General features: G+C 42.1%; 1 protein-coding gene across 2 annotated transcripts in view; it reads right to left on the bottom strand.

The window, feature by feature from the left end:
• Window positions 1-27,429, bottom strand: part of LOC121300714 (insulin receptor-like) — a 78,977-nt gene that overhangs the window by 35,370 nt on the left and 16,178 nt on the right. For both annotated transcript variants that reach the window (XM_041229440.1, XM_041229441.1), the window contains one exon: window positions 24,514-25,059. In XM_041229440.1, the coding sequence (XP_041085374.1) occupies window positions 24,514-25,059 (546 nt within the window). The remainder of the gene's footprint in view (window positions 1-24,513; window positions 25,060-27,429) is intronic.

The raw sequence follows: 27,429 nt of genomic DNA, 5'->3' as shown, positions 1-27,429 counted from the left end.
CAATCAGACATAGTTTTATATTTTTCAGAATTATCAGTGTTTATTTTATGGAGGGTTTTAGTTAAATCGAGGTGATGGCTATATTAACTTGGTTGTGCTTTTGGTAAAGTTTTTTTTTGCAGTACTACATGTTTCAAATTCTAGTGAGATTTCACAGAAGACCACGAAGTTTGTTTTAAAACACACCTGTTTTTCACAGGTTATATTACAACAAAGCCCCAGTCACTGCCAGTCTACTCGGTGGATTTCAAAATTCAGTCCACGAAGGCTCCCGAGTGGCGCATCCAGTAAAGGCGCTCCGCGTGGTGCAGGATGCGCCCTATAGCCTGGAGATCGCAGATTCAAATCCAGGTTATGTCATTGCTAACCGTGAACGGGGGTTCCCAGGGGTCGGCACACAATTGGCCGAGTGCCACCCGGGTAGGGAGGGGTTAGGTCGGCAGGGCAATCCACGGTTCACCAGTGACTCCTGTGGCTGATAGGGTGTCTGCGGGTCTGTAGTGGAGCCATTCAGATCAGTCTGGTGGCCTCGCTGTGGATCCGCAGTGCAAAAAATGACGACTTGGCAGGAAGACGTTTTGGAGGACGCGTGTTTCAGCCTCTGTTTCCCCGAGTCGCCGTGGGGTTGTAGCAGTGAACTAGGATTAATACTAACACAACTGGCGATTCAAAACTGGGGAGAAAACTGGGGGAAAAAAAAATCATTGGCAACGACAATTTTTATAAAAATATTTCAGTTCACACGACCGAGCTGCGAGGATCTGGCATCAAAGACACAGCCGGTACTGTGCCGGACAACTCAGTACAGTTGGAGGGTATGGGGATTATGTTTGTTTAAATCATTTAAATAGATCTCCTGAGCTTCAGTTCTACAGTTTGCAAAACAAACGTTTGCATCCCCCGAAATAGACTCCTCCAGTGTTCCTAAAATGACCTGCCCCTCCTGCCCACAGTGTCAGATGAAGGCCTCTTATAGCCAGATTTGCTTGCATGCCCTTTGAAGGACTCAATATGACTGGCCCCTGGAACCATGTAATTCACTTCAACCACTAAGGTTTTAGGTGAATACGCAATTATGTAACAAGGAACCAGTTCATTGTGAAAACAAAATGTATATTAGATACACTACAGTGATTTCCAACTCTGATCATGTGGTTGGAACAGCAACCAAAATAGCCCTCAAATTAAATTTGGACTCTTCTGTTTTGTTAACAATTTGACCCCTGGCAAGAAGCAAACAAAACCACAGAATCTCCCTGATAGTCACACAACGCCTGATGCCAAACAGTACATTAGAAACAAAGATCTTGGTGGGAGATCTTAGTACTGCAGTTTGGCTGGAAAGGGCAATACTCACTCAAAACCCAACTGAAACACAAAATCACAGTAATCCTTTTTTTTTTTTTTGTAAGTAATCTGAAAATGCCACTGATGTAGTTTCAAAGGGAAAATAAATACACTCAAATAAAATACCTATTAATATTTAAACTGTCCTTAAGTTTTAAGGAGATTCTGTCCTTTGATATGTTACATCTCCAGTGTAATATACTGTATAGTCACTCCAGCATTGCAATGCCAACCACACTCTCAGGTGGCTCTCTGGCACACAGAGGAGTTGTAAAACATGCTTTAGTGGAGCGTAAGATGGCACTAATGCACTCACACACTCCACCACGTGCAAACAGTGCAGACTACTTCATATTCATAAGACTTTAGCAGAGTCTGGATGCCAGAGAAAATGAATTGCATTAAAAGATTCTGAACTACATCAACATCTGTAACCAGTGCACAAAAACACAAGCAAGAGGATCATCTAATAATTATTATTATTATTATGGTTGCAAATCATAAATTAAATGTTTAAATCTATGAAACTGTAACTGGCTGTTCTCACACGGTCACAATATCGACATCGACACAGGGTTACACTGAATTTTCCACATCCCTGTTCAATTAATCATTCATTCAGTTTTCCAGTCTATTCCATTGAAAATCTGTGTTCCAATCAAGACCTTCATTATTATAATTGATCTTCAGCAGGGTCAATTTACTCATCAAGGAGCTGGCTGAAGCACAGCGCTGCATTGGCACGGGCTGGGAGAGCCAGGGTTGCCAGCTTTCGTTTCACAGCGTTTCGGTGTGAAATTTGGAACAGGAAAATACGCTTAGGGCTGCAGCCCAGGTGTGGTGTCCCAGCTCAACTTTGGAAAACATTAGTCACTTTCTCTCACGCATTACAGGGCAAACAACCATAACACCAATGCGTGCAAAGGGTGTAGCTCACATCTTTATTGCTTTATTTATCTAGTAAAAAACAAATGTAATTGCACAGAAGCCGGACATTCAAATATGGAAAGAGGACGCTGCATCCCGGGCAGAAAGATTACAGCCCCTTCGGAATCTCAGACAGCCAGTGGTGCGAAATGTCAAAGCAAATCTTTGTGGACAACCCGAGCAACTGGCTGCAGAGCACACAAGCACCAGCAGAACAAGATAACTTGCACGTTCAATCCCTGAAGTAAGAAAGACTGCTGCATTAGGAACGCAGGACACTTTCTGCTTTCGTAGTGGACCAAACAAGGCGAGAACTAGCATGTGAGAGACTGACTGAAAAGGGGGGCTTGACATAAACGATGTGCAATAAGTGTAATGGAACTAGTGCTGGGACAAATACCTTTAAAATTAACTACAAAGAATTAAGCCGGGGGACACGCATCGTTTGTGCATTTTCAACACTTGGTTGGGCTAGTGAACCACTGTACAGCACCACTTACCAGATGAAGAAGCGACACTCTATATTGCCACAACAAATACACAGAACTGTGCTGGACTGTTTGGGTGTCTGGCTTAACAAACATTTTAGCTTATTACTCAAGTGAGTAACGAATGAAAAGATTTAGAGGCCTGACCGACACATCAAGCAGAGCAGGGGGTGGCAGGTCTATGCAGTTTTGTTTCTGGGAGAGGAAACAACGAATGATTGAAAAGCCTGTTGGATCTTTTCTCTTCTCAAACCTGGCGTCGTTGACAGCAGCGGATTCCCTCCTCCCCCTTCTGGAAGTAACTTGCAGTGTTAAATAAAAACAAAGACACTTACCTACACCAGCGTAAAGGAGACTGCGCCTCCCTCGGCTAGTCATGTGACCTGCTCTAGCCCCGCCCTGCTGTGCTGCTTGATAAGCAGTAGTCGTAGTCATCGTAGTAGTTAGGGTTCTTTCAAAAACACACTGAGCACAGTTCTAGGAGACATTCTTAGGAAATGAACACTACCACCTTTTTCCCCAGAATAAATCAGCAGCAGGTCACACACACACGTACATTGGCACCGTCTCCTTTTCTATACCCTATGATTTTACATTTTTGCTTAAGGGTATCCGTTTCTCCCTCTGTTAGCAGGCTGAAGCATTTTTTTTTCCCCTACTGAAAAAATAATAAAATGAATAAACAGTTCTATACATTTATCATTTAAAATTGCCATCAATTACTACACCTGATGTGCAAGGAAAACCCATTTCTGACAATCTGTCATTGTAAAAGGGTTAACTCCATGAGTGAGTACATTCAACACAACTTACTGAAGTCTCACAAATGAAACTTAGATTCTACCCCGGCAATCTATTTACTTAGAAGATAAGATGACTCAAGAGAACTTCAGTTATAAGATTTACTGTATCAAACACCAATGCCTGTGCTTAGGGGCAGGCCTTTGATTTTTACGACAAAATTGGTTCAAATTAAGATGATGAGTTTCCCAACCTGGTGATTTCTGACGCAGGTAGACTCCCCGGGATCAAAAGACAGCCAGCAATTATTACAATTCAAAACGTATCAATCAACACCCTTTACATTTTTAATTGGCAGCCTACCCTGCCTAATTCAGGGTCATTATAAAGCTGTTTTTCAGAGCACCAGAGCATTGTGTTCACCGACCGCAGCTCCTAGAGCGGATTACAGTATAACAATTTGTGGAATGGCATGTGCCTGCATAACATCATCACTGGGATGTGCCATTCGGCTGCGTTTTAATGCAAAAATGCATCTCATACAAAGTTTCTCAAGAGGCTACATATCTTTCAGCAATCTGAAGATGCACAAAGCTGGAGAAAATCCCACAGCAATGTCTAGCTGGGAAAAAAAAAATATATATATATATCTATATATATTATATGAAATAAAACACTGTTTTGATGTATCACCACCATAGCGAGACTGCAGCACTGAAGCGTATATCAATACGAATGGAGCAGTACAATAGTGACAATGTATACAGCCAAGCAGGAGTGTGCAATATTAATATTGCAGTGTGCTTCTGGTATGAATGTAACATCTATCACACATTACACCCTAGCCAATACACACAAACACTGCAGACTGATTTCCCCACACACACAGATATATAGGTGTTTGCAATATTTGTGTGGATTAACTATTGCGTACGGCTCTCCCCCTTTACAGCGCTACAGTGTTCCGACTTGAATGAAAGAATGAAACTACCAATGTGATGGCATTGTGGGCAAATGGGAGACATGGTCAAGGCACCTTATCTCTGGTTCCTAAACACATACAGTTTTGTCAATAGGGTGCATAAATGGTGTGATACCTCACACAGGGACCAGGAGTGAACTCAGAAATACAAAGAGCGGCTTTGCAATGCCTGGTTTGCAGTCCTCCCTGCCAAGTCGCCTGTCCATTTATTCTTCTAAATGTTCTCCAAGTGTTCATGCCAGGTCTCAAGTTCAGGGTCAAAGGAGGAGCAGGTTGAACTTGATATTCCCCGATAAGCCCTTATGCTTCTCAATGCGATTCACTACTGGAGCACGGCCTCACAAACCCAAGCAAAAAAAAAAAAAAAAAAAAAAAGGCTTGAGGAAGGGTAAGGAAGGGTAAGTGCCTCTTTAAATCCTTCAATGAGAACACTTCACATTAAAAAACTGGCCCTGGATGGCGACGCTGCCTTGAGCTCCTTGTTAAAACAAAGAAAAATAAGCTCTCGGAAAGGGAACACATGACCGCATTGATGCAGGAAAGCCTATCGTGTGAAACAACAGGAGTCGTTTAAGATGGCACAGCCAATGCATTTGAGCACGAACTCTGAACCCACAGAGGTTTGATTTAAAAAAGATCAGAAAGATCTGGGCACAGTGCTCAGAGACACCCAGCAAGGGTCACCTCGTATTAAAACTAAAGGTGCTGAACAGCACATGCCCATCCCAAACTGAGGGCTGCATCAGATCACTGGAAGTGGCATTGCTGGGTTGCAGGGATGGAGTTAAGACTCCTATTGCAAAACAGTCTGAGCCACTCCAGCTTTTAATTGTGAGCAGCATGAGTTACACGTGTTCAATTAAAAACCACAACCCGACGAGGAGGGGGGGGGGGGGGGGGGGTTGTGATTTTAAAATCGTAAAGTACTGTATCCACTGGCATTAAAGAACACAAAATAAGGCAGAAAGAAATGAGCATTCTTTGAACTCCCTAAAGTAAAAAATAAAGTTATTTTTGGCTACATACAAGTTGGCAATTTCTTATTTATTTATTTTTTATTAAGAAAACGCTAACCTGCCTTGGATTGTATGGAATGCTCTGCTTTAAATAGTGAAATCAATCTTCAGGACTATAGCACAAGGTAACTTGGCAACTAACTGGGTTGCTATGGCAAAGTGGCTTGCCGTGCGCAGGTGTAGTTGGTGCAGTGCTCAGGAATAACGCACACAAGACAAGTGTAACAAGTGAAATTTCAATAAAACAGCTCCTTGATTTAGCTGGGTTGCGTGTCAACAAGACTTAAATAATAAGCACGGGCTCTACACAGCCACATGCGTCGCTCCTTGCAAAACAAGGGTTCAGTCCCGAAATAATGACACTCTGTAACTATACCAAGCATAGACACGATCACTTCTCCAGACAGTAAGTGCTCGTGTGCAGGTTGGGTGAAAGACAACAGTTTGTGAAACAGGGGTGCAGTGTAGTCCAGGCTTTGGTGCTGGCTGGTAGTGACAGCTCCCGGTTTGTTAGCCGTCTAACAGTGATAAAAGACAAACAGTTAGCAAAATCAAACAAACAAAACACCCTAAACGGATCCTTTCAGTAACCACATCGTCACATCCCCAATTATACCCTTAGTCACGCCCCCTGCGACAGCTAGTTCAGTCACATCTCCTCCAATCTATGACTGACACATCGCGTACCGCTTTGGACGAGGACTTCGGGCACTGTGATTCCGCCCCCTTCCTGGATGGCTGCTTTCCAACCGAGCCTGGAATGAACTGCCAGACCAACCAGTCCGAGGCACTCTGTTCATGTTACACAATGCTCTCGCAGATCGGGAGGGAGATTGCTGACTAAGATTCATTCGCTCTCTGTCACAGTTGCACAAATCAAATAACAGTTGATCTGAACTGGTGTAATCAATGGTGTCGGGAAGCGACAGGGTGTTTTGCTGCATGACTGGAATTAAACATCTGCTCAGGGTTGTGTGCAAAGTGCATACAGTGACGCACATGACACAAAGCATCACTGGGGAAGGAAGCACACAGAACGTTGAAGTGCTAACAGAACATTTGTAGAATACACTGGTGTCATGCTATTCCTTCAACAGAAGGATGATGCAAAGCAAACGTTCTGCAACTATCAACGTGTACAGTTACAAAATTCCCAGGCACTTACAAATACAGTACCACTGCTTCCTGAGAAACCTTGGACCCAGACAAAAGAAAAACTAATTTTACTTCCCATTAAAGAACAACTGCAACGTGCCAAAAAGAGACTTTTACAAGTCCTGTTTGATCTTATACTTCAAATCTCAGTGCCACAATACCGAAATCACCTTGTTGGAGGTATAAATAAATAAACAACGGGTGCAAATATGAAACAAAAAGGCAACAGCACACAGATAGAATTGTCAAGCGCTGTTCTGGCTTTCATCAGCAGACATCAACCACAGCAATCAGGCTACGCTTGCATGGAGACTGTTATTCAGACACGTGTATCAGAATGCCACTGCCGGGCTCTCTTGTTTATAGAATTGTAAATGCTGCTCCTGTTCGGTTGCAAAACAGAAAACAAGTCAGCCGGCTACAAATCAAACAATTAAACTACCTCCACAAACCTCAAGCTGCTCACAAACATAACTCAGCTGCCCCCTGAACCTGGCCATGAACAAAAAGCCTGCATTTACAGCCCCCCCCCCCCACCCCCACCAAAAAAACACATGCGAAAAAAGTGTTATGCGTTTATTTATGACAGGACATACGCACCAGCCTCCAGGGCAGGACGAGAACTGAAATGAATGTGGTCTTTGTTGTTTTCAGGAAGCAGCCCTAACAAATCAAATTACAGCTTTTGTTTTATATGACCTCATCAAGCCAGCGTGCTCTTTTTTTTGTAAACAAACATGTTTACTTACTATTGCTAAGGACTTAAAACTGGTTAATGATTTATTTCACGTTCGCATTGAAATGCAAACATGTTTTCCAATTTAGGACGGTGGCTGCCAGCAAAGGATTCAAGGATTTTGAATAATTTTTTTTTTTTTTTTTTTTTTTTTTGTGTTACCATTAGGGGTTTGTTTAGAAAGAAAAACCAACAACATAAATATCAAAGCTACAAGGACTGCATTGGTGGCAGGTAGAGGCAGTTACATTATTGTTTTGAGTCGCGTCTTGTGAGTTTTACACTGTTGCAATAGAGATGTACTGCAAATAACTCCTGCAGTTCTAATAATCACAAGCTGAATCACACACATTCTTTCACTGTGCATACAAACCCACGAGAGCTGGGATGGAAAACACCACCCTCCTGTCTTGCACATGTCCTATCTTGTATGGAAATATTTGTCTCTTTGTTGTCATGATCTTTAATGTAATCTTTCCTTCAGGTCACAGATCTGCTTAAGCCTGGAATGATCCACTGACGGCCCAGGAAGTCAACTGCTTCATTGCACGAGTCAGTAAAACGTTCCGCAAGTCTGTGTTACATATTTTCGTACTAGAAGGATATTGTCTGTGTGATGCATTCACAGCCTGTTCCAGCTAGGGTCTGCCAAGAGACATTCGCTAATGAATGACACAAAATATCACTTAGATGAACATGAGTTATGTGCTTAATCTGACAGTATTTAAGTGCAAAGCTGTCTTATAACATCAATGAGTTACTGCATTGGTCTGTCATCGTTCCATTTAGCAGGCCTGTTGGTGGTTGTTTCATGACCACTAGTTTGAGAATCACTGATGATTTCTCCTTCCAGTACATATTTTCAAAAGATCTGTAGAAGGCAGTAAAATACAGAAAAACAGAAACATAAAACAAACTGGATGGTCCTAATGCACGATAACGCACATAGCCTCCCAAGCGGTTCTCGAGAGGGGGCCCAGCCTAATACTATCTGTTAAATATTCTGGGTGCTTAATATTTACCACAGCACCACTTCTATATTTTGTAGGCTGTAAATCTGTGTTGCTTGCAGTTCCCCTCTTGGCAAGGATTGATAAAGTTACCTGAAGCCTTTTTTTTCCCCCCCATTTTGTGCGTTAAGATCACAAGACTCTTAAGAATGCAGCAGTGCGCTGGTTAGCAATTATATGGCAAGAAGTCGTCGTCTGTAAACTAACTATTAGAAAAAGAGAGAGAGAGAGAGAAGAGAAGGAACCTCCCTTGTGTTGGAAGACAATTCCTGATAAGGAAAAAAAAACAAAACACAAAAAAATGCATTATCGCTACCAAAAAGCGCACCTCCACCTGTTGTGAATTTGTTCATTTTAAATGACGCCAGCCAGCATTCCCAATTATGACGAGTGTTATGGTTAACGTATAGTTGTTCTGCCACCTCAAATATGCCAAACCTTCTCCACTGTCTGAACCAGCCCTCCGTGGAAACTCTGTACAGCAGGTATGTGTAATTAGTACTTCAGGAAACAGCAATGTCTCAGACACCTGGCTCCGCTTGTTTGACTCCAGTCCTTTTCAGTTCAGTAACACACCTGGGGTAAGATCACCTGAGACACCCCACCCCACTACCTATGCTTACAACACAGCCATCTCTGCAGGTAACCGAGCCACGCCTGACCAGAAAGAGTCATTTTGAGGTCCTGAAATTCCACATGTCTGCATACCAGAGAGAGAGAGAGAGAGCGCGAGCACTGGAGAGAGAGGAGGGGGGAGGCAAGGTTTTCACATACAGATACACAGGGTGCTTTTTAGAGGATGTACACACGCACACTTATCCCAGCAAAACGAACATGCTCACTTCACTCAAACAGTTCCAAACTCATAGCGTCAAAACGGAAGCGCTTAAGTGTCCTGCTTGGCTTCCTTTTTTTTGTTGTTGTTTTTTGGTTTCTGTAGCAACCGTCTGCTCCAAAAACACAAGCAATGTATCTGCTGTGACTAAAGGTCAAGCAAGATTCTAATGAGACAGCGCGAGAGAGTCCAGTGTAAACGGAGGACGTCTGCCTTGTTACTCCGTTCCTCCTTCATTATGTTACCGATGCAGGGACAGTATGCCTCTGTGTATAGGGTTGGTGCTGCTACAGAAAGGGAACAGAGTTCTGTATAACTGAATAACAGTCTCACCTCCCTGAAACGCTGCGTGTCTGTGCCCTCTCATTGAACTGCTCAACGACCCCCATCAAAGTAATTATTTTTTTCTTTAACTCACCACCAGAAAAAATACACTACAGTAGCGTATGATGCTTTCTGCACAAGCAAAATACACTATTGGGCTTCTCTGAACAGCAGGACGTTGATAAACTAGTCAGTAGTAAGTTTAGGATTGAAGTGTTTTCCGTACTTGTCAAATGTCTTGAATCTGTTCATCTCAGTCGTGTCCCTTGTTAAGTTGTTTCAATTATCAAATGCTAACCTTGTATCTGCTTTTGTAACTACTGCTTCTGGATCTGGTTCTGTATCTGGAAGGTAGGCTACTCGTTTTTCTTGTGCGCGCAATGAGATTCATTTAGAAGATCTATCTACCTATCTATCTATGCAATATGTAGCACACACTTTTGTGTCAATGGGCTCGTCCCACATCGATTCATTAGTTATGAAAAATTTAGCGTCTGGAATATATTCTTCAATATAACTTTTACTTTTATATAAATCAATTAAAAGTTTTTTTTTTATTTAAAAAAAAAAAAAAAAAACATCTGCTGCACTGGACACAACACTGAAAAATCAGGGTGGTAAATAAAAAAATAAAAAAAATATATAGTCCCAAGTTATAAAAGTGAGAGGTATATTCAGGAAACAGCTTAATAACAAGCAAAAAGGTGAATTGGCCATTTGAGACAATGAGATTTGTCAGGATGCATGCCATTGTTTAGGTGTTGAGCAGTTATTTCCAGGATGTTGCATATCATGTATTTTGGCACTCTTCCCCCCCCATACCTCGATGCAGTGACAGCTCAATAGAACTCGTTTCATGCAGGGCTCCTCGCGTGCCCCTGCCCCCTTGGGACCAGAGGTCACAGCGGTGTCACATTCTCTGAAGAACGAAGAGGTAATAAGGGCCATTTCCTGGCCACCGACATAGTGGTCTGCAAGACTGGGCTCCAAATATAGACCCTGAACTAACTAACCATTCATTCTTCGAAAAATACACAACACAAGCTGTATTCACGTCATTTGATACATTTGAATTAGACTTTTGCGTTTAACAAAACGAAGGAGTAAGTGATCATAAAACTATAGTTACAGAGAAATTCAAAATAGGTAGATGCCTGTTAAATATGCTCCAAACACAAGTAGCCTGTCCTCAAATGAGGGCAACGGCACTTAACGGGTTAATTACAGAGCACATATTTTAGACTCTGGAGCTACTCGACACTCCGTCAACAGAAGCTTAAAATGCATGGCAACAATCTTGTGTAAAACCACACAATGGCAGTGCTTTGCAGATGCCCAAAATGCTTCAAATTCCAATATAAAGGCCAGGCTTAGTTTAAACTACACAGAACGCATTCAAAACACATTTCAAATCAACCGGAACCAACAGTAACTAAATCTAGTTTTCTTGGGCCGGTACTTAACTAATAACGTTTCTGATTTTGGCATATAAACTTACAGCATTTACTGAGGTAGAAATAACGATTCTATAATACTTTCTGCGGTTGCTGTACAGCTGTTTTATATTTTCCTTTTACTCTTCAAAAACGTTTGTTTGCAAATTGCCCATCCCTTATACCGGGATATTTAACTTAAAACAAAAAGGGGCATTTTTCACACGACTTAAGGGAAAGAGAAAATCCTGGTCATTATTCTTTTTTTAGACATTTATTGTGTACTAAACACCAGGCCCTATTCACAAAGCTTTTGCAAGGATTGTTTTTTGGAGCGAAATTAACCTTCTCTTAGGTTAAACAGTGCTTTGCAAAAAAACGAGAATAAACTAATCCTGCTTGTCCAGGAGAAAACACCCCTTTTTGTACTGAAATATCAATGCAGTAAATAATTAATAGCACAACTATGCAGTTCCCCTTGTGAGCGGGAAAAAGAATGAATGGGGCAGCCCCGGAGAAAACTATATAATTTTTTTTTTTACAAGCTGCAAGACATTGTTTTGGGTTTGGTTCCTAATTCTCTCCAAACAACTGCTACGGGCGCTACTCACAAAGCGTTAACCTGGGAGTTATTCGAAGAATGTCTTTGATATTCATGATATTGCTCTAGTCAGTTCCTGCCTTCTTTACCAACCAATGGCTTGTGGTGCTGCACAAGAGGGCTTTTGATTCACAGCTGACGTTTTTGGAAGACGTTTCTGGTAAAAGTCATAATACAAAAAAAATAAATAAATAAAAAAAATTGTGGTGTGTGCATGACCATGAAACACATTTAACATGCTTGATGAGCACAAGCATACTGAAGCTGTGTGCAATCTGGTTACAAATTATTTTTTTCTGTTGTGATTTCTGGTTTTGTTTAAAGCTCCTTGATGTTCAGCCCTTTTGTTTGGAGAAAAAAAAAAAAAAACACATACACATTCTTTAAATACCTCAAAAGGCACTGTACTAATTGACTTGCTTGTCTAACTTTCTGAATAATTTCCACCCAAAAAAAAATGCGACCACAAATGGCTTAACAGTTCCTTTAAAGCCGTCACACCTTGCTACTGTTGGCACAGAGTTCACATAATTGTTTTATAAAACATACAGCTCTTGTGACTGCTAACCTTGTGACTATCCCACATTCTTCCTGAATGAGCAGCAAAGGTGACGTAAATGGCAATGCCTAATGTGAATGTCCCCGAGCTGTCAGTTAAAAGGCAGGTATCAGATGAACAACACAAAGCGAAGAATGAGTCACGCTGGCAGGATACTGGCTGGCTCGCTCCCTCCCTGGCAGTGTACTTATCCCTCCCAGAGCAGGTGTACTAAGAGTCCTTCAAGTGCAGTCAGGTTTCGAATATACGCTGCTGAATAACTGGGTCAAACATGACTCAAGCTTCAAAAGGTTTTAATGGTTTGCAGGTACGTACGCGCCAAACGCGTGACACGAGGACGGCCTTTGCCGACAGCTTTGTGCAGCTGCTGCTGCTGGTTGATGTATTTCTGGTTAAATGCAGTACTACTGACTGTACGTGACACATCTGTCCATTTGAAATACAGGCTCTTTTTTGAGCCTCGACATTTGTACACAAGACCATAAAGCGCATGATCTCGCCTCATGCTAACCCAGTCGTGCTGTCATCAACCACGTGTTATCTTATAAACATGCAAACAAGACATGATGAAGTAGGGTTATATAGTGCAACACCAGTGGCCCAGTTTTAACAGTTTGGAAATGCTGTGTATATTTTAGTTTGCCACTCCTGATAGTCAGTACACAGACACCTACCGTTTACTGAAATATTCAAAGGCAGTAAAACTAATTCTGGTGTATCGGTTTTGTTTGATTAGCAAATGGGCTGATAATCAAAGCGAGAGCAAAAATTAGTGCGATAAGGAAACAAAACGAAGCAGTGGCCATGCGCAGTGGGCTTGTTATTACAAAAACGGCCTGCAAGCGAGAAGTGGCTAATCCACCCTACAACCAGTTGGCCTGGAAACGGATTTCATTTTACAGACTATTAAAACGCACTCACTAAACGGTTGTTATAAATCTGTGGAGTTCCTCTGTTTGGGCGACAGGTCATCTGACAGTCCCAGTGGCAAGCAATGTGTTTTTGCCAATGCTCCTAGTTACATAATCCAGCTTCTTTCATAACACCACAACACTGGCCCACCTTCAAATCCCACTGAACCCCCCCCCCAGAACACCCACAGGCCCCGGTCCAAGGCTCTCACAGCCCCTATTAAGAGAACATTATGCATCCCAATGGGCCATTCAAATAGGAACTGCTGCACAATAGAAGGAAATAATCGGGAAGTCCTTTCCATGACCTTTTTAACCAGCTATTGTTGCCCACGGAGACCGACACGGCGCCAGTATCGGGAGAGGACTGCGATTGGCCAGTGTGCATCCACCAGCCCCTGTGATGGGAACGACTAGTACACACACACACTGATTGTTGCATCACAGTTACTTTCTGTCGCCTGGCAACTCAGCAACTTTCCACTACAACAGGTTATTTATACAGACGTTTTTCTTTGTGTGCGTTGAGGACTATCACTAGCACGAGGATGCACGCAAACCACACTCCAGAAGTCCTCCGACCTAATGCTTGGGAACGGATGGGTGGAGCTATCAGGGGACTGTCTGTGCTGATTCCACACCAGGGTAAAATGCACTGACTTTACTGGCATATCCTTAAAGTAAATAGGACCAAATAAGGACGTCTTCCACACCAGTACAGAGTCCCGATTCATGTGAGGGGCTGCGAAATGGAACAGGACTGGATCATCTTTTAGTTTTTTTCCGTTATGAATTTCGGTGTGGTCAGACGTGTCTTCTTATATCTACCCACAAGCAATTTAAATGTTATATATATATATATATATTATATATCTTTATAATATTTAACGTGTGGTTAGCAAGACCTACATGACGCTTCCAAAAATACTTGGGATGACTTTAACCACACAGGGATGTAGTTCTGAGTTTCTGTTCATAAATATATCACTTTTGTGTTATCCACTACAGGATAGTGAACACGTCCTTTTCTGCTTAAACTAAAGCCAGCCATCCATTTACAGAACAGAATGTTTGGGATACATGCCGTGCAATCAAATCTTTTCATTTAAGCTGTAATTCCGGTTCGAGATCTTTTTTTAATATAGAACCTTAACATTGGTTTTCAGCTTTCTTAAAACAACGCAACAGAAGGAGTTGCACAAAGGAAATACAAGCGATGGAAATAAAAGAAAAGGCCTTTCTAAATTACCGTACATGCATTCAAAACGCTGGTGCAGGAAACTCAGGGCAGGGATGCCAGTCCTCTCAAAGCAGGCACGTCATGCTCAGTGTGTAGTCCCACACGTACATTATTACCATTAATAATAATGCGGGCAGGGTATCTCAGGAGGCCAGCTTTACACAGGGAAAGCCAGCAGCTCGCTCTTTGAAATGTTTATTTTTTTATTTTGTGACCAGATTTTGGGTATAACACAGCAAGTTATTGGCCAAGGACTGTATTTATTATGATATTATTATTATTATTATTATTATTATTATTATTATTATTATTATTATTATTATTTATTGGATACTGCTAAAATCTAAATTTTAAACAGTGGTATATTAGTATATTTTCACTGACTTAAATAATACAAAAAATGATTACACATTCATTTGCTCTTGGATACCATACCTTAACCAGTGCTAACTAAACTAATTTTCACTGTACTAAGCCATTTATCAATCCTCACCTCAAACACACAAATGTTACGGATGGTTTTATTTCCTACTCTGTCCTACAAAAACTGGCAAAGGATCAAACGGTTAAAAAGACTTAAGAATTAGCCTTGAAATTCGCTCTGCTCTGCACAGCAAAGTTCACGAATCACCACAGTAAGCTGAGGAAGCAGCAAATGAGAGACGCATTAGAACAGGGAAATGTGGTACAAGCTGTACTATGCAAATAGCTGCCATTGATAATCTCTAGGACAGAGCTGCTTCCAAATGCCCCAGGGGCTTCGTGCTGCTCATGAATGAGTGTTACTGTAAACAGTACAAACAGCCTGTACTAGCCGCCACAATCTGCACACAACACTGCATCTGCTACTGCCCATTCTTAAAAAAACACGCTCGCTCCCACTAATCGAATAGGAACACATTGCTTTCAGCCCTCGGCTAAGAAGCGCTACAAACTTCCTTTTATCACTGGACTTGATCTTTTTTTTTTTTTTTTTAATTAAAGTATATAATCTGCATACAAAAAATCATGAAGCAGCAGCACAATGACACCGTAGAGGCACCAGTGTAAGCATGCCCCAGAAACCTGTGTAAATGCACAGAAGGGCAGCCCTCGGAGAGGTTACAGCAGGGGAGCAAAGCACCGGTCTTTCACTTCAGGAGGCCAGCTGGGCTCCAATCCAGTGCAAATCCAACATTTGGATGGCCATGGAAACTGAGCTGTTCCTTCAGCTCGATGAGGACGGTCCTCCTAAGACAGGAGCAAGGCCTGCTTGTAGGGCAACGTGGGGAAGCTCACACCGTCACTGCTTGCGTTATCCCTGCTCTGTCAATGAGCCGAGGGAGCTGTGGGATCCAAGACTGGCAATCCGTGCTTTTAATGAATAACGCTGTCACTTCACTATCCTGCATTGCAGGTGTTCTGCAAACTCTTCGAAGCTGAAATCGTTTGCAAGCCCTAGCCCAGCCTAAAAGGGTATTATAAACTTAGCATACTTACATCCCATGTTCAATGTGAGATTCCAACCTGGAATTACAGTGAGGCACTGTGATTCGACTAACAGCAGAGCCTTTAAATTCAGAACCTGATAAACTTTTTTTTTTTTTTTTTTTTTATAACTCTGGTCTACAGAGTCCTGCCATCTACCACAGACGTGGGGAGGCAATGACAGCATGCAGACACACCTATCATCAAAGGAAACAGAGGCATCCCCGTGTAACCACAAGCCCTCTTTTCTGCTGGAAGGAACGACGTGACTGTTCTTGGCATGGCGCTCTCCGCTCTCCCAGCTGGCCCGTGCTGGCAGCGAATCCCGTGCAGAAAGCTGTGGGGCTGCACAGCTCTCGCACACACACCGCTCATGCCTCGCAGAAAAAGAATGGCTACTGTTAACCAAATAGGAAAGCGCGCAGGACGGGGATCAAGCAGCGCTCAGAATAAATGTTAAAGTGACACTCTCTCCCTGAGGCTCTGGAGCCCCACTGCACGCTACTGTGTGCTTTGGTGGCAATGGCTACTAGACCTGGGGTCAATCACAGTTGTAATTGTGCAATTTGTAATTCATCGCAGTTAAAAGTTGCACAGCAGTATAGTATTTTTCCATTTTTGTAGCTGTGTTTATTGCTTAGTTCTTCAGAATAGAATAAACATGTTAATGTTACTTTTAAGTATAATTGTAATTTTAATTGACATTCAGGATGGAAAACGTTTGGATTGTTTTGGATGAACTATTCAAGGATTTCTTAAAGTTTAAAACCATTCTGCTGTCACTGTAACACGTTATCGGACAGGAGGGATACAGTGCCGGCAACGTCAGCAAAAACATTATTAACTGGAAGTGGATCACAGGGGCAGCAGCCGCTGCAATGTATGCTCCAACAAAACAAGCAATTTATTACAAATTGAATAAGCAACAGCAGTCCTAGCAATAACATTTAATTGGACTCCCATTAGAAAACAGTTCAGAACAGACTGCTTTACATTATGGAAAGCCAACACTGTGGTTTTAAATTTGTTTTCAACACATACCAGTCCTATGACCTATGACTACTACTGTGGCTTTGGAACTGTGTCCCAAACAAGACCAGCTGAACAGAAATACTAAATTATACAGCATTTTGCTATGCCAAGAAAGGACTGGCATAAATCAAAGGTAACGGACACCCTCATGTCGACGGGCCACTCCAAACATCTCCTATTGGGGGATTCAGGATGGATTTTGGGGGAACCAGAAGAAGCTGAGCAATCCTGTACAGTAGCTGAGTCTAATTGCAGTGCCGTCCGTATAGCCAGGTTGACTGTGCAGTTATAATTTGCAGCATGATGGTATTTCATTAATTCATTGATTTCAATGTATTGCATCAAGGGGATTGCTGTGATGCAGCATCTTGACTCCTGTTCGTTTGCTAGCAGGTGCACACATTTAAAAACGCCACACAATAAAATTCCCAGCAGACGACAATAGGATCCGACAACAAGAAACTCGGGCAACAACCTCACGGTGATCAGAAGGCAGGTGCCAAACAGTTTGGCACAAGACTTCAAATTACAGAAATCATTATTTCGACATACTGTAACTGGGATAAGCGGATTTGCGGGCAACCAGTGCCCTCTGTACAGTACCTGCGGGATGTGTGATGTTTAATTTCTCAGAGCAAACCAGACTTAATTATTCAACTAACTGAATTCATTGAACTCAGATTTATTTTTTGACCCCCCTCAGGGGGGGGGGGGGGGGTGGGGCCCCCCCACCCCCCCACCCCCCCCACCCCCACACACACTGCTGTGACGACAGTGACGACAGTTTGGTATTTTTGTTTTAACATCTATTGCTGGTTACACGACAAGGTTTGGTATTGTATCGTATTTGCTGTCAGATCCTATGGTCGATCTTTAGTTCCTTGTTTTCAGGAGGCAAGGTTACTGCATGAACTCCAATAACCCATGCAGGAAAGCTCAGTAGGACTGACACAGTGACAGGAACTGGCCAGTGAAAAAAATCAATCCAGCACAACTCGGAGAATCACTGGGATTTAAAAAAACACCCAGGAGACAATGGAGAGGCTGGTTCTCCAAGGGGCTCCTGTTTATATGAAAAGTTTAAGCTGTCTGGGGCTGGCAAACAAACCGGCATCAGCATACTACCAGAGCCTCTGTGCAATATAACGCGCCACATTACATGAACGCTGTCACAGCCAAAGCTCTTTGGTTAGTTAAATGAACAGCCGTGTACAGCAAGTGCAAAACAAGTGGTGTGAGTGATCATGTTTTACTGTTCTGGTACAAAGTCAGCCAAGAAAATGGATAAGCAAAGCAAAAAAAAAAAAAAAAAAAAAAAAAAAAAAAAAAAAAGACAGATTAGTGGTTGTTGTTTCTGTAGTGCTGTTCTGAAGCAAGATGTTTAACAGGCACGGGTTTTTTAATATTACTGTATAGAAAGCAAGGCACTTCAGGTGCTGAGATTTTAATGTAATGTTTGAATTTGTTTCTGGTTGTGCTGTTCATTAAGTTGTTTTTTGTTCATGCCATAAAAACACATTAACCTTGAGTAAGTCTGCTTTGAAATGTCTTGCCCCTGGGGTTCAGAGATGAGTCACAGCAATTGTGTGAAGAATTAATTATGGGGGAGGGGAGAGCCCCCTGGCTAGCAGATTTACGAGGAGATGTTCACAATGTCAACCGACCAACTGGCTCCTCCTTCAATACAACAGGTTCATACTCTCCAGTCTAGCACTTTTACATAAAATGTTGACTTGAGATGTGCTTGATAACAAAAGAAATTTAAAAAACCGTCAAGTATCGGTTTTGATCGGAGCATCTCTATTCTGATACATGCATGTCTGGTAATTTTTCAGCAACCCAGCTCAGCATTTTTTATATCAATCCTCCTATGCTAAATAAACATTCTGCATTACAAATTAAACATTTCCAATAAATGTCTTCACGAATTCTGCATTTCTTTTACAGAGAACCCAAGTTATGAGCAACAGGGCAAAAGTGCGCAGAACATAAAAACAAGAGTCATTCCTATTGTTAAATGTTTATTTAGGATGAACCCATCTTGTGATTTTAGAAGTGTAGTTTTCTCTCTTCGCAATTTTTTTTATTTTATTAAAGTGTTAACTGTGAGGCTGATCTAAATATAACTAATAAGAGTTCAGAAGGTCAGCTTGGGATTCAATGTTTCTCAGTTGGCTTGGAGGCTTTTCGGGCACCAGCTGTAGACCATGAGCTGCAAGGATACTGCTACATTTTTAATTCAATAAAATAGAAGTGCGTTTGCCATATGGCACTGTTAAATAAAATTAGAAAAACTGGCCAAAAATCTTTAAGACTGATTATCTGAGCAACACATTTTATTTATTTATTTTTATTAAATAAGCTTCTAGTTAATGACACTCACACACTAAACTCTGTTAATTGTCACGTAAGTATCAAACTTTACAGAAGAACCTGGCACTATTTGGAACAGAATTCTAATCTGGAATTCCCCGTTAGAACCTCGGAACACTACAAAAGCTCTGACTTCCAAACAAACCGGGCCGTGTCTCTTTATTTGCATTATTTATTTTTTTATTTTCCTCCCTAGATGAACATGCTCCTCTGAAGCCTGCGGTTTCTTGGCGGGCGATGCACAAAATCACAAGAATGGTGTGTGTACCTGGAGGCTTGGACGTGTAACTTATTTTGCTTTCTCCATGTTGTTGTGCACAGTTTCTAGATTACTAACTGCTATTTAAGTGGTATTGTTCTGAAGCCAGATGTTTAACAGATATGTGTTTCATGTATTTGTATTCATATTATTCTATAGAAAGCTAGGCGCTTCAGGTGCTGAGATGGTAATTAAACACATTCCACGAGTGTCAGGGAAGTTTATCAATGCTAATGTTGTTGAGACCAGTAACTTAAACCAGCAGACACTGGCTGGGCACAGGAGGGGTGGAGGAGGCAGCAAGCGGACTGAACAGGGACCTTTACTGCAGGTACAATAAAAGAAACCTTTCAAGAGCCATTCCCCCAAGAAAACAGGAGACAGAACCCGTGCTGCACATTAACAAATGTTTTATTGTATATGACAGACTGAGAGCTGCTATTGTGTTTTTACAATCCAGCGCAGGGTTCACTGTAACTGAACCCTAGCAGATAATGGATTGAATTTCTAAAACATAGAACAAGACAGGAATGAAGATGATGTTCTGTATACTATAGGAATGGGCATACTGTATAAGCACTGAACAGTAGTTAGGAGTGGATCCAGGCTTTCTTATGAGCATACCTGTGCTTGTCACCTGTAAGTGTGCGAGTTATATTTGCACTCCATGGTTAGAGGCATATGCATTTTCAAGTTGATGAGCATTAACACCTCATCCAGGAAGGCGTTTTATACGTCTGTGTGTGTTTGAATATAAAAGCGAAAGGGGATCAAGAGAAAAAACAAAAAAACTCAAAATGAGGTCTTCACATAGCAGCGGGTAAACAGAAAGAAAAGAAAAATAATAACTCAGCAGCTCAAATAAACAAAAACGCAGACGGAAAAAATGTCAGTGCGTTAACACAAAGTCTGAAAACAAGCTGGACCACCACAGCTGTTTCTGATAAAAGGGGGAGAGCTTCTGACACAAGCGTCCAATAAAACGTCCCGCAATAATCACCAAGCTGTGCCTGCAGCCTAAACCATTCACAGGGGAACAGGACGGAGCTGCTTTTTATAGACACAGCCCTTTAGGAAGGAATGGAAACACATCCAAAGGAGAGAAGGCTTTCTATTTAGTATATATTTTTGTATTTCGTGTGCCTGTTTATTCTCTCTAATTTGGAATACTTTACCCGGTGAGCCACTTGAGGGTGGGGGCGGTGGTGGGGGGGGGGCACATTGCGTGTGTGTGTTGCAGACTGAACAAACTGAAACCGTTACAATCAACACAGTATGAAACCACTACACCTGAACTTTGACCAAAAACCTGCAGGTCTTCCACAAGAGTTTATAATTATAGTATGTTTTGTGCGAGAGGGCAGACATAACTAGTATAATAATAATAATAATAATAATAATTATTATTATTATTATTATTATTATTAGGGGACCCTGAGGGTGTAGAAAACCCCAGAAGCCAGACATGTAAATGTAAAGAATTCAGTTTTAATCGTTTCCATTCCATTATCATGCTGACTTTCCACGAAAGGAAATATCAATCTGAACAATCCAATCTACACAGCAGATGCGCAGTGGTTACTAAAAACCTTTTCCGTCTGCACTCAGAAAGAAGAGAGATCTGGGGACAGGGGGAGAGGGAGTCTGTATATTCAATCTGAATCTTTGACCGGATGTGCTGGGATAATTATAGCATTCCAATCATCACTACAGACAGAAGGTGCATGTTGTGTTATTCATTATTATGGGAGGATCGCATACAGAACCAGAGATTAAAAGTTCCTTTGTACAGTAATGATGCCACTGGTTCAGTACTTTTGATCTGAATGTGGTGTTTACTGTAGCAGAGTTCTCTGTGTTAGACCTACTCTCTGTTCAGTTGGACTCGACAGTTTTTTTTTTTTTTTTTTTGGGGTTTTGTTTTAAGTCATCCACTATACCAGATGTCTACAGTACAATTAAACCGTAATCTAACACTTTGCAGCGCTCGTAATGGGTTAAAAGTTAACAGAATAATTTTTTTAATATATTTTACAGCAGACAAAAGAACTCTGGAAGCAAGACAACACTATCAGTTTTGTACTACGTCGCAGTTATCAAGATATTTGTTAGAAGTCGCAGCGGTATTATCTTCGTCTCAACAACCTCAGATTGCATATGGAATTGGATTAGACTCCGAGGAGAGGCGAGCTGAGAAGGGACAGCCGTCCGACGCGAGTGTGTCTGCTCTGCTATACACCACAGGGATCTCTCAGCTCTGGCTACCACGAGCCCCAAATAGCCTAGTAAAGCCCCATCTTGGCAAGCTCTGGGATGGATGCCCTGCAGAGATTATCAAGTGTCCGCAGCCATCTGGCACACACTAAATACAGAGCGAGGAAAAAAGCCAATTCTTATCACATCTTTGAAAAGTGAAGCAAAGAGCTTCCACTTCACGTGGCAGGAGATTGAAATTTAATGATTTTTTTTTTTTTTTTTTTTTATGATTCAACTCCAGTTCAAGCTCACTCCCCTCTGGCTTTGACATATCTGTCTCGCAGTTCATCAATTCAGAGGGCGTTTTGTTCTCCTGCTCCTCTGCCGTCGTTCGTCGCTATCAATAGCCTGACCCGGGAGGTTTGTGTGAGGTCTCCAGAGCTGCGGCACTTGAAAACAACTGTACTGCTCCCCCCCCCCCCCCCCCCCCCCCTCCCCTCTCCTCTCCCTCTGGGGGAAACCATTTGACCTGGATCTTGATAAAATATAATTTTGTCATCTGTTGCCATTAATAATACGCACCTAACAAATTAATTTGTACCAAAACGTGAACCAATTCTCTACAAATCCACAGCAAAATATCGCAATTGAGAAATGGAGAATTAAGATGCTGCACCGGGGGGATAGGTCCACGACTTGAAAGGTCCATGCTTTTGAAATTCTTCTGTGTGCCCTGAAGGACAAGCACAAGATCACACAACTAATGGTCAGGTATCAGGCCACAAAGGCTTCTGACAGCTCGTAAAAACAAGGGAATCGCGGTTTCTAAAGCATCAGCAAAGCAACCCATAAAAGGCTGTGCTTCTAGCATTTTGTAACCAAAAGTGTATGTGTGGGCTTTTTAAACACCAGGCAAAAGGTTTGAACAGAAACACCTGCCATCGCTTTTATGTAACCGGGCTATGCCTCAGTCATGATGGGCAGAGTCATATCATGACAGAAAGCCCTCCTCAGCCAAGACATAAACAAAGTCCTGCCGTTTACAGAACGTATTTACATTCTGCAGATTCGTCCTGTCAAAAGCCAGTGCCGTCCTGGCTGCACGTGGTGTCCCTACAACTTGCCCACAGCCATTTCTCATTTATCACTCAACCGCTGAATCTTTGCAGCATAACAACAATCCACACTCTATACTGCAGTTCTAGTATACAGGTTAACTGTGTGTGTGTGTGTGTGTGTGTGTGTGTGTGTTTCCCCCTAGCACTTAGTGGTCTTTTCTCCTTTAAAACTTTTTTTTTCCTGAACAAACTAAATTACAGACTTTAGTTCTCACCAGCACTGCTATTTCCAAAGTACACCAGACCAATCACAAAACCCCCAGGGACGAGTTCAACAACATGTTTGTCGTTATACTAACCTGCAACCTAACAATAAAGAAATAAACATTTGGTTATTTGTCTTTATTGTAGCACTCATTTGGGTGCTCATGTGAGCCACAGAGTAAGTTTGCGGTGGGTTCGAAAACCATAAAAACCCACGCAATGCATAATGGAAGCCTGCGCAGTGACAGGTCCTGTACAGCAGTTTACCTCTGTTCAATTTTATAGATGTGGGAACTACTGTTTTTATAACTGAATTTATAGAGGGGGATTATGGGTGGGTATACTTCCCTCTCTAGATTTTTAAATTCTTTATCTATTTCATTTATTTATTTATTTTTTTAACATTGTACACCAAATGCAATATAAAAAGACAGGAGTTACCAGCTCTAAAAAAAAAAAGCATTAAAAAATAATAATAATTTTCTGCTGTATTCAAGAGGTGATCAGGATCTAGAGCCCTGACAGCCAGAACGCCTCCCCATATTCCAGGGAGCTGAGATCCGACGTGTGTAAAATCTTGCATCACGGTCTGGAGTCAGCCACAGCTTTGACATGGCACTTGACTGAATGAGTGCAAATCACATGACACTGAGTGGAGGCGTACCTGGCTGCTGTCTGACGCAACCGAAGAACACAGAGCGATCCAAGCAGCAATGGAGCCGTCAAGCCTCAGCACAGCACTGTTCATGCCCTTTCTACCGTGCTTTAGACAGAGGCAACAGGCGCCCACAGTATGTTTCAAACAGGTTTCAGGACCTACTTTCAGACTCCCATTGCATTGCAGTTTGAGCCATTCCAGCTTTTAGATTGAAGAGTTTACTTAATTTAGGATCAGACAAAAACCTGGACAGGTTCCTGTTTTTTTATAGTTTTTTTTTTTTTTTGGGGGGGGGGGGGGGGGGGGGGGGGGGGGTTGGTTTTAAAAAACTCGTGTCGTAGTTTGTCTAATGGACTTAAGAAACGACTTTCGTTACAAATTTACTGCGTTTTGACAAAAGCAAATCTCTGTGTGTGTTCAGCTGTAATTTTTTTTAGCTTGTAACATTTTAACATGTAACATTTAGCTTGAAATGTCCAGCTGTTTAGGAGCTGAAAATAATTACAAAAGGACTAATAATTGTTCAACTGAGGGTTCAGTGAAGTAATCGAGAGCAGCTGGAACGAAAACCAGAAGACACAGGGGTCCCGAGGACCAGGTTCAGGGTTCCCTGGTTTAAGGGAAACAGTATGAACAGCTGCCCCTGTTTAGATCAGGAAGAGTCCATTCAATTTCAGGACACTGTTCCAATGCGGTTCCCTAATTATTAAACCGACCCTGTTGAGAATCAGTTTAATGATCCAAGACCTGGCTGCAACAAGATCCTGAAACTGGAAAGGTGTTTCTACCCCTCAACTTAAACAGATGCAGATTTTCACACTGTTGCCCTCATACTTGCACACAGTGAAGAATCAAAGTCACCAAGCCCACCCACCCACCCACCGAGGATCCGTTCGCTTACCTCGCTGGCAGTGATCCTGGGTCCAGCAGCGCTCCCCAAAGTGGACGTTGAAGGCGGTCTGGATGCAGCCTTTGCCCTTGATGGTGCCGGGACAGACGTCTCCACACTCGCGATCGTCCTTGTTGGAGACGATATAGTTGTCCTCCACCGAGTCGAGGATCTTGGACCAGTCGAGGGTGGACAGGTAGCAGAGCTCAGGGTTCTTCTCAATGCGCACGGCCCCCCGCGTCACGTTCATGAGGCTGTGCAGCCCAATCTCCTTCAGCTGCAGCATTTCGAAGAGGACCAGGGCGTAGTTGAAGAAGAGGCGGGTGCCCCGGATGACCGTCAGGTTGGGAAAGAGGTCCCGGAGACTCTCCAGCCCGTAGACGCGGAACAGCAGCAGGTAGTCTGTGATCATCACGAGCTTGGGGAACCGCAGGCCACTGAAATCCGAGGGTTTCGTCTTAAACATGAGCAGGATTTGCAGGTGGCCTTCAATCACGGTGCAGTTCTCGATCATGTGCAGATGGGTGATGTTGTTCCGGATGTCCATACTCTGGCAAACTGCGGGAGAAAAGGAAGGAGGGAAAAGCGTTAATAAAAACAGCAATGGCTTGTTGTCTTGCTGTTCTTCAGCTAGCAAAGGAAATGGGGTCTCTGCTGTATTGGGATTCTTGGTTTCTACCGTTGCTCACAATGATCTCAAATCTGCATAAAAGGTCTAGATATAAAACCATAGGATTATTTTGTACATCACCAAATGTAACAAAAAAATAGTCAAATAGTCAATAGTCTTTCTGTCATCTGTGCTACAGGGCCTTGCTAGACCACACAACAGCTTTCTCCAGCGTCTGTGCCAGAAAGCATCTCGGATTATATCAGTAGGAATCTGGGTTTGTCCATCTTGCCTAACGTGAATTTTCTCTTTCCTCCCCCTTTAGTAGTTCTTATTCTGTTATTTGTTACATCTTTTTTCTATGTAATGCTCAGAACACAGTGCTTCTCTTCATTTCAATAATTTATAATGACTTTACAGATATCAGAGGATTTCTGTCTCTGCTAATGCAGTAAATGTATACGGTATTCAAATATTTCCCTCAAGATTAATAAGCGGCAGTTTATTGTAAATCAAGGTAACTTACCCACTAGACCGCAGAGATGAAAATAAGACCCATTGCATAGCAGTCCGATCCATTCCTGGTTTAATAAGACACACCAAGCTTGTTACCTACACACTGTGGCTAATCAAGCTTGCAGTGAAACCTGGAATGGGTGAAACTGCTACACAAAAGCAGTCTTATTTCCATCCCTGAGACTGTGAGGGATATAGTGTTTGAAAGTGGTTTTCTGTTGAAGACTTGAGCATGGTTTAAAACAGCAATATCTATACTGTGAAGAAAAAAAAACTCTGAAATGACAAACCACTGGCCCTATTGATTTAGATGAAAGAGGAGAACAGTATAAACAGGTTTTCTCTGAGCATCGTTCAAACAAGCACTCTTAACAGCTCTAGTCTACTGTTCTGGAACCTTAATGTTTGTGTAGCAACAACAGATTTATTGCCATCAACACAAAAACACCGTAATGTACACCCGTCTTCAATAATGACTGTGCCTGGCTCAGTCTCGACTAGTCTACTGCGTTTTGCAATAACTGTTATACAAACAGTAAACATGGTCCAAGTCAACCTGTCATAATATTGCTTGGGAACATGGAACACAGAACAAAAAACCGGTTACCAAGTCCTTCCCTGGCCTCACGTGAGAGCGGCAGAGCTGTCCAATGTGTAACCATCATAAACAGGTTTCCATAGTAACAAGCCTGAGCAAGCAGAGGCACAGGGTGGGTGGCGGGGGGAATTTCCTGGGAATTTCGCTCAAAAAGAAGAATCAACGTGTGAAAGACCGCAGCAGCAGCGCGATGCAGGCGAGACTGCAAGCTCTTTACAACAGATACAAAAGGCACTGACTGTTTACAGATACACGAGTTAAAATGATATACAAGTGAACGATGAATTGTTCGTTTAACCACAGTGTTATCCGCATTTCAACTAAAGATGGAACTGCAGCAGGGGTTCGTAAGAGCCAGCTGGCCTTTTCTCTTTCCCAAACTCGTGTATAATGTGGGTAGGTAGTGTAGAACAGTCAGATAGACTCACACCTGCTGGTCCCTGCACAACATCTGCACATAATTATGCAAAGCAAAAATTGTTAGCTTTTTTTTTTTTTCCCCCCCTCACAGATTAACAAAATGCTGGAATTAAGCTAACTCATATGGATAGGCACATGCCACGTGTACCAACCCACAGCTCCTCAAATCCTCAAGAACTGCCTTTTGGTGCAGATTTTGTCAAACAAGCTATCCCAGTCTTTAAACAGTTATTTATAATCATAATAGGATGTGACAGGAAGGATATGAGCATTGTCTTACAGCTCAATATTGTGCCAACACCCCCAGAACATTCTATTTTATATTGAAATGTGAACTTAATAAAAATAATAACAATAATAATAATAATAATAATAATAATAATAAATAATAATATTTCGAATCAACAAAAAAGTAGTACCGTTTCGTTAACACCAAAAGTGCAATTGGTATACACTGTAAAAGAAGTCAAACATGTAAAATGTACAGTGTGTGTTTTGGGCTCTCAATATAGCCACTCCCGAAACTGAAATAGCAAGCTTTTTATATATAGTGGATAAACTCTTGGAATCGAGCTGAGGCAGCCAGAAGGTAATGGAACCCTCTTCAAAAGAACCCTTTCCTTCCCAGCACTATCCAATACACATCCAGCTCGTGAACGTTTAACTAGTGTCACTATTTTCATTGTTAAAACCCCAGATACGCACTAGAACTGATCTCCTGGTGCAGATGGAAACACAGCACTACAGCCCACTTTCCCTTGGCTCCATACATGATCCCTAAAGA

Source organism: Polyodon spathula, chromosome 26, assembly GCF_017654505.1.
Source record: "Polyodon spathula isolate WHYD16114869_AA chromosome 26, ASM1765450v1, whole genome shotgun sequence".
Taxonomy (NCBI): Eukaryota; Metazoa; Chordata; class Actinopteri; order Acipenseriformes; family Polyodontidae; genus Polyodon; species Polyodon spathula.
Note: the sequence above shows the minus strand (reverse complement) of the source record. Positions and strands in the feature narration are given on the sequence as shown.